This window comes from Lagenorhynchus albirostris, chromosome 17 (assembly GCF_949774975.1).
Source record: "Lagenorhynchus albirostris chromosome 17, mLagAlb1.1, whole genome shotgun sequence".
In the NCBI taxonomy this organism is placed as follows: Eukaryota; Metazoa; Chordata; class Mammalia; order Artiodactyla; family Delphinidae; genus Lagenorhynchus; species Lagenorhynchus albirostris.
This window is the reverse complement of record NC_083111.1, coordinates 63,274,505-63,282,938: the sequence shown is the minus strand read 5'-3', so window position 1 is coordinate 63,282,938 and position 8,434 is coordinate 63,274,505. Positions and strand designations below refer to the sequence as shown.

The 8,434-nt window shown below is 47.2% G+C and overlaps 1 protein-coding gene across 3 annotated transcripts in view; it reads left to right on the top strand.

Annotated features, from left to right (window-relative positions):
* Window positions 1-2,061: 2,061 nt before the first annotated feature.
* ENPP2 (ectonucleotide pyrophosphatase/phosphodiesterase 2) overlaps window positions 2,062-8,434 on the top strand; it is a 107,318-nt gene continuing 100,945 nt past the window's right edge. Inside the window, exon 1 of one of the 3 annotated variants that reach the window (XM_060127959.1) lies at window positions 2,062-2,422. In XM_060127959.1, the coding sequence (XP_059983942.1) occupies window positions 2,186-2,422 (237 nt within the window). In that variant the 5' untranslated portion in view covers window positions 2,062-2,185. The remainder of the gene's footprint in view (window positions 2,423-8,434) is intronic. The other 2 variants (XM_060127958.1, XM_060127961.1) reach the window with 2 other exon arrangements.

The window sequence follows — 8,434 nt, the reverse complement described above, 5'->3', positions numbered from 1 at the left end:
CACTCATAAGGAATACAGTGGTGCTGGACCCGGCACCTAGGCTGCAGAGCACACACAGGTGGTGGTGCCAGTGGACACGGTGTGTGATGCTGTGTAGCTCTAGCAGACCGTTACATCGTGGCTGAGGGTTTGCAGATGGTATATGGCAGTGGTTGGACCAGGAAATGAACAAACTGAGGTGGAAGGAGAGTAAGATCGAAACCGACATTAAAGTCTAGGCTGGGACATAAAGGAAGGAAGTAACGTCGAGAAGGAGGAACAAAGTGGAAAGAATAAAGGACAAACTCTAATGAGTCAAAAGCCAAAACCGTATAATGGGGAGAAGGGAATGAGCTGGAAGGAAGGGAGTTCCTATTCCATGGTAGCTGCTGCACACATTAAAGCATCAATACTTTAAAAGACAACAGTAGCTACCTGTTGCTGAGCACGACTGTATGTCAGAAGAAAGGCAAGGGGTTTTACCTACATAATTTCATTTAATTCTCATAGCATGTACCATAATCCCCATTTCACTGCTGAGAAAACTGAGGCTTACTGAGGTTAAATATATTGCTCGCATTTTTTTTTTCGGCCATGGCTCACGGGCCCAGCCACTCCGCGGCATGTGGGATCTTCCCGGATCAGGGCACGAACCCGTGTCCCCTACATCGGCAGGCGGACTCTCAACCACTGCGCAACCAGGGAAGCCCGCTCGCATTTTTGTAGCTAGGAAGAAGAAGAAACTGCATCTGTCTGATGAAGCCAATGCCCATAACCACCAAGCCAGGTTGATATATATATTCTTCTTGTTGTAGAACAGCATAGGACTCCTGCATCCTTTTCTTATGAGCTGGTAACCCGGAGCCAGTTATATTAACCCATTGGGCTCCGCAGGATGAAGTCCAAATTCCTTCAGGTGACACAGGAGGCTGGTCAGAGTCCAAACCCACACCCTCCTCTCTAGACACAGCCTCCCACACCCTCCGCTCTTGTCTGCAGGAACTATTTTCAGTTTGCCAAAGGCATCAGGATAGCTTTTGGACATGATGTTGTATGAGTCAGTGATGTGCTTCTTCCTCTTCTCCTCCTGGCTGACTCCTTCCAGTCCTGCCAGGCTGAGTGTGAGTATCACGAAAAAATGAGGGTGATGCCATTGGCCAGACCAGACATCTCTGGAGCATCTCCGCAGACCCCCATCACAGCTCTCCTCTTCACACTAAAATCAGGGAGGCTGCCTCCTTGTTCACGGGGGCTTTCTTTACAATCCCACAGCCTCTTCCCCTTCTATTTAGCATTTTGCCATCTGGAAGGACCCAGAAAAAGGAGGGAAAAAGGCTCTGGTCATGACTAGTGACAGACTCTCGAAGCAGCCTCAGGAACCCCTAGGCTTGTACCAGCACTTCAGAGTTGCCAGTCTGGTTCCTATAGCATTCTTTCAGCAGCTGGTAAAGAGAAAAAATTAGACCATAAAGAAACGTGGTCCATGAACTCAAGATATCTGTGGATATCCTTAACCAAAACAGCTATTATTTTAAAACACTTCCTAACGCTTTTATAATCCAAACATTAAAATGTTCTATAGTTACTCTTGCTGTATATTATGCATTATGACATGTGCTTACGTGTTATAATTAAGTTACTGGGGTGGGTCACCCAGCAGGGAGGTGGGTGCTTTGGGGATGCGGACAGGATGTGATTGAGAAGACTCAGATTTCACTTTCTGGTTGGGTGATTGGGCAAATGTCTTATTTTTCTGGAGCTTCTTTTTCTTTATGTGTAAAATGGTAGTAATAGGAGAGTCTTCCTGGCATTGTTTGGGAGGCCAAGTGACAGCATGATTGTCACAAGCCCTTTGTCAATTGTAGCATGCTTTAGGCGAAAAAATGGGGGTATTATTTTCCAGAGTGTTAGAGGAATTTATACAACATACTGCTCGCGTTTAACCTGGGAATGCTAATTCAGGGAAGTCATCAACAACACGGCAGGAAACTTCGGCAGCAAAATCCTTTCGGAAACCCCGGATAAAGAATCCGGCAGAATGAGGGAGAAATGGCAAATCAAACCTCACAGAGACTCTCCTTGAAAGATTACGGGATGAAAAATTAACTTGGCACTGTTGGGGGTGGGAATGCGGACGGCTGCCCTGGATGCCCGGTCTTCAGCCTCCGGTCACTTTCCTTCCCCAAAGCCATTTTAGTCAAAGGTCATGTGTGAGTCTTGTCAAAGGCCAGCTTCCAATGGAATCATTGTCCCCCGGGACAGCGGCCCCCTGACTACATCTGCATTGGAGAAATCCCAAAAGCAAACGGCCCAGTGCAAACAAGAGCAGCCCGAGGCAGCCGTCCCGGGGCAGAGCTCACAGCAGAGGCCGCGTCCGCAGCGCCCGGGCCGGAGCAGGCGCCCAGACGGCCGCAGCAATGAGCCGCCGCGCCGAGCGGGTACGGTAGGCGCCTCCCTCTCCCCGTCCTCCATTGCTTGGGCTCCCGGGTCCCAGCTGCTGTTCTGTCAGCCGAGAAACCTTGCAAAGGGCCTCCGGATGTGCCGGAAAGCGGTCCCCGTTGGGCTGCGTTCCCGTGCACTCAGCTGCAGCGATTTCCAGGCGCGCGAGATGCAGAGCGGAACTCATTTCGAGCTTTGGTTGCCAGGGAATGTTTGCGTTTGTAAATATGTATCTCGTTTCTGGAAACCCAGCCGGTAGTCCCTGCAGAGAGGGGCCGTGGACGAGTCTCCGGTCACCGCGGCTGGAACCTGTGCCAAGTGGGAGCTCCCCTGGGCGCAGCGGGTCTCGGGGTTCGGGGAGCTCGGTCCTCCGGGGCCGCGAGAGGGCTCGGCGTTTGGTGGATTACCTGTTGGACCAGGGCTTTGCGGAGAGGATAGGGATTTTTAAAGTCATCTGCTTCTGTAATGTGCTGTGGGATCCCACACTTGACTCCAAAGGCAACAGACATCTCGCAGATGGAGGGAGCCCGTTCCACATGGCCGGGTCCCCTCGGGGGCTCCACAAAGGGAAGGTGTTGCCCGGCGTGCACACAGCCGGCGGCGGCACAGCCAGCCCCCTCGGCCCTTTGTACTTCACTATTTGAACAAGCTGACTTTCAAATGAATCTGGCTCGGTTTTGGAGAAGAGTTGAGGGAACCCGGAGTCTCAGCTGAGCAGGGGTGCTTCTGATCCGGACTTGGAAATCTCGCAGGGCAAATACGGCAGGTGGGGAGGGTCGGAAGGGGCAGCCGGCGTTCAGGTGCGAGCGGTGGGTCCAAGGCTTTCGATGGCTGTCCTGCTACACACTCTGGTTTCATTTTAACAGGTTCAGCCCCGAACCGAGCCGCTTCTCACTGATAAAGACAATGAAAACAAAAGCCTTTCTAGCGCTCAGCAGGACGCAGAGAGGGAAGCCGGTTCTGGCATTTGTTTATGAATTTTTCACCCAGCCAGGTCTGCCGGGAATAGGACGTCTTCCTCACTTCAGTCAATCGGTGTTTGTTGAGTTTCTGCACTTCCTCTCTAGCTGAAAAATTTTTTTCTCCTTTACCTTCCCACCAAACGTTTTTTATTTAAATAAACAAATTTATTTAATTTTTGGCTGCGTTGGGTCTTGGTTGCTGCACTCAGGATTTCTCTAGTTGCAGCGAGCCGGGGCTACTCTTCATCGTGGTGCCCGCGATGCGGGCTTCAGGAGTTGTGGTTCGCAGGCTCTAGACCACAGGCTCAATAGTTGCTCTGCGGCATGTGGGATCTTCCCGGACCAGGGCTTGAACCGGTGTCCCCTGCTTTGGCAGGCGGATTCTTAACCACTGAGCCACCAGGGAAGTCTGCCCCACCAAACTTCTTGAACGAGTGGGTGACATTCACCATCTCAATGCCCCCACTACCTAGTAACTTGCTCATCCACAGTCAATGGCTTCTGCCCTCCCTTCTGAAGACAAACCTTGGCCAGGGCCACCAGAGACCTCTTGGGAGCTAAACCAGAGAGTGTGTTGTGTTCAATCTCCCCCAAGTCTTCTCTGTGTCATTTTGAACTGTTGGCCATCCCCCCCCATCCCTCTCTTTCTTTTTTTTTATTAAACTCTGTCCTGGATTCTTTGATACCACACTTCCCTGGTTTTCCTCTGATCTTCTGAGTTTCATTTAATGCCTCTAAAGTTCTTCCCTTCATCAGCATTGGGGTGCCCCTGTGTTCCTTGACTCTCTTCCCTTTCCATCCAGTAGTCTCCCTAGGAAACCTCTTCCACCCCCGTGGGTTCACCCACTACATACAAATCTATAGCCTATCCAGATATTTCTCCTAAATACCAACCTTTTTCTATAGAGCATCTCCACTTTAAGGAGCATCTCCACTTTAAGGTGCATCTCCATGGAGCACCTTAAAATCAACATGTTCAAATTGAATTTGTCTTCTCTCATTCTCTCCCAGGCCTGCTCCTCCTTTTCTATTCTCCAGTGCTCAAATGGCATCCCTAATTGTCCAAGCCAGACATGACAGAATCATCCTAGACAGAATCATCATTCCTCTCTTTCATTCATGACACCTAGTCCTATCTGCTCTCCCTGCTTAATGCATTTCATACACATACCTGTGTCTCTAGCTCAGCTTCCACTGTTTTAGTGTAAGTCAGTACCACCCCAAATTTGATTCTGGTCACAACTTTCTGTTAGTCTCATTTGAGGCCACTACTACCCATCCCCATGCCCCCTGTCTTGTCACCATACTGTATCAAATGATCTTTCTAAAATGCAATATGATCATGCAGATCTTTTTTGAAAAGTCTACCGTGGATTTCTATTTTTTTCCTTTTGAGAATAATGTTGATGTACACAGGTTCTCTGGGACTTGCCTTTCTCTTCCCTTTTATCTCTCATCAGTCACTCCCTCTACACATGTTATGCACATTTTAATACACACTTTATGCATGTTGTATGCAAATTTATGCATATCAAACTATTTACTAAACAAGACTTTCCTCTTTGTCCTTCTCTTAGGTCTAACTTCTATTTTTCCCTAAGGACTCAGCTGAGAGCCACTTTCTCTTGGAGACCGCCCCTCATCCTTCAGAATGGGTGGGTGGCTCTCCCCTTTTTTCCCAGAGCTTCCTCTGTTCCTTCTATCAGAGCATTTACCATTCTTTTTTGCAAGTATCTATTTACTTGTCTGTCCTCCACTGGTCTGTAGACTCCTCGAGGGCTGGCATCAGCTCTGTTTGTCTGAGCATACTTCGAGCCTATAGCCTGGACCCAATGAGGATGCTCAGTAAATTTGTGGGAATTCTTGTACAATTCTTGTCAATGACTATGATCTCCAGGCATTGAATAAGATGAAAGAGATACAATGTATAATACAACATGGTAAAGAATGAAGAATGAAAGTCAACCCTGATTATCAGGAAAAGGTGTAGTCTTCCAATTATTTAACAGAAGAAGGGTGTAGACTTTCTGGGTACTTAAGATAATCCCCCAACTCTCCAGATCTACCAGCTCCCTCTCCCATCCACATCTCAGTGGCTTTCTCCTACTGCTGTCCACATCTATCCCAACCTTGCCCAAGGCTGGGAAAAGCTGCACAAAAAGCTGTTTGCAATTTTGCTTTGGCTTTGTGAAAGCGAGGGAACCGTTTTCAGTATAGTACCTGGCCCAGGAAGAGGTTGAAGACCAAGCTAGGTGGACTTGTAAGAGAGCCTTCTGATAAGCTGATATCAAAGATAAAAGCTGGCATCTTTTGATACCAGAAGGAAGGCTCAGAAGGGACCAACAGGTGAGATCTCTAAGAGCTGCTAGAGAGCGATGGAGGCTACAGATAAAAACATTCAGTTCTTCTCCGCGATGAAGAGTGGCCCCCGCTCGCCACAACTAGAGAAAGCCCTCGTACAGAAACAAAGACCCAACACAGCAAAAATTAATTAATTAATTAATAAACTCCTACCCCCAACATCTTAAAAAAAAAAGAATTCATTCATTCAACAGATATTTGGGAGAGTAGGTGGTGATTAATAGGAACCCACGTAAGTCCAATAATGCATACTCTCTCTTTTAGAGGATCTCAGTGTAATGTGTGGTATTCAGTTTGGAGTCACAGGACTTGGGCTCATGTCCCTGCTTTGGCACTTGCTCGTTGTGTGACTTTCTCTCTGAATGATAGTTTTATCATCTATTAAAAAGGATAGTAGGTGTTGGAAATGGTGACTAAAATAAAGTTTGTGAAAATACCTGGAACATGGTTATACTCACTTAACATTAATCAATTCAAAAACCTTGGTTTTAGGAAGGGCCCAGATCCTGTGATATTCTTCTGGATTAGAAGCATGCACGTGGGCCGGATTAATGACAGGATGCGTTTACTAAAGAATGGCTGATTGACAGATGGACGTCTTTAGGATGGTATGCTATTGGGGTCCATCTTCATTCCTGTTTTATTCAATATTCTTAACATCCATGAAGGCATAGCACACTGATCACATTTGCTCAGAGAAAAGGCATAAGGATTGGGAGTCCAGAAGTTATCAATTAGTTGTAGCATACTTTGACTTTTTATTTTTAGAAGCAGTTGCAAAAATAGATATAAAATATATCATGTATGGCTGCCAAAAATCAATTGCAAATTATTGGGTATGTGTGACAGAGAGAGAGAGAGAGAGAGAGAGAGAGAGAGAGAGAGAAAAGAGGGAAAGTTAAAGACAGAAGTGGTGGCTTCATGTAGTTAAGGTTTAGGGATTTAAACTGACAATAAATCAACCATGAGATGTTTCTTCTAAAATAATGTTAGGGGGCTTCCCTGGTGGCGCAGTGGTTGAGAATCCGCCTGCTAATGCAGGGGACACGGGTTCAAGCCCTGGTCCGGGAAGATCCCACATGCCGCGGAGCAACTAGGCCCGTGAGCCACAACTACTGAGCCTGCACGTCTGGAGCCTGAGCTCCACAACGAGAGGCCGCGATAGTGAGAGGCCCGCACACCGCGATGAAGAGTGGCCCCCGCTTGCCACAACTAGAGAAAGCCCTAGCACAGAAATGAAGATGCAACACAGCAAAAATAAATTAATTCATTAATAAACTCCTACCCACAACATCTTCTTTAAAAAAAAAAAATAAATAAAATAATGTTAGGTTTTATTAAAAGAGGTATGGTGTATAGCACATGGAAAACAATAGACCTTCTAATCTGTATTATGCAGACCACATTTAGAACAATTGTACCTGGTTCTGCGTGCTACACATTAACACATTTTTTGAGCACATACATATATCTTTTATATATATATATATATATATACACACACACACACACACACACGTGTGCACACGCACACACACACACACACACACACACTATTTGCCAATCTCTGTGCTAGACACTTATGACAACTGCTGAAAAGAGCAGACCTGCTCCCAGAGTTCACAATATAGCAAAAGTGTTAGATGAATAAGCAGGTGATTTTAATTAAATGTTTTACTTGTATAATAGGGGAAGCTTAGGTCCCTGAGGAACCACTTAAGAAGGGGTTTTTAATCCAGACTTAATGGAATTGGGGTAGACTTTCCGGAGGCAGTGATGTTTAAATTGAAACCCAAAAGCTGAGTAGGGGTTATCAAGGCGCAGGTGGTATAGGGAAGAGGGTTCCAAGTGCAGGTGACAGTAACTTCCATAGGGCAAAACTCCTGTGCAAGGAACTGAGAGAAGGGATACACACACAGAGGAGCGGGGATGAGGGAGATGAGACTAGAGTGGTGGCCGGGGATAGAACTTCATGCTCTGAAGCCGTAATCGATCCTGAGAAGAACAGGGAGCCATTGAAGGTCGTAAGCACAGCAGGGTCACAATCAGTTTTGTGTTTTGGAAAGGTCAATATGGACAAAGCGTTGGAGGGATGGTCAATGAGAGGGAGAGAGAGAGGGAGAGAGGGAGAGAAACGACATAGGAGGAGTTATTATAGTATAAGCAGGAAGGGATGGTGGCTCCAACAAAGATGGTAGCAGGGAGATGACAAGAGAGGAACATTTTAAAAGCTAATTAGGAGACACAAAGCAAATAGTGACAGGGCTTCCCTGGTGGCGCAGTGGTTGAGGGTCCGCCTGCCGATGCAGGGGACACGGGTTTGTGCCCCGGTCCGGGAGGGTCCCACATGCCGCGGAGCGGCTGGGCCCGTGAGCCATGGCCGCTGAACCTGCACGTCCGGAGCCTGCGCTCCGCAACGGAAGAGGCCACAGCAGTGAGAGGCCCGCGTACCGCACACACACACACAAAAAAAGCAAATAGTGACAAACTTCAGGGATGCTGTAGCAAGGATGTCTGTAGGACATTTAACCTGCAAAGGAGAAAGTCTAGAGACCTATAGTATCTGTCTTTACATCTTTCACTCTCCATGGGAAGAGAGATTAGTATTGTGCTTTTCTCTCTGAGATGGCAGTGCTGGGCCAAATGGGTGGGAGATACAGGGAGATAAATTTCAGCTCAATACAATGAAGAAT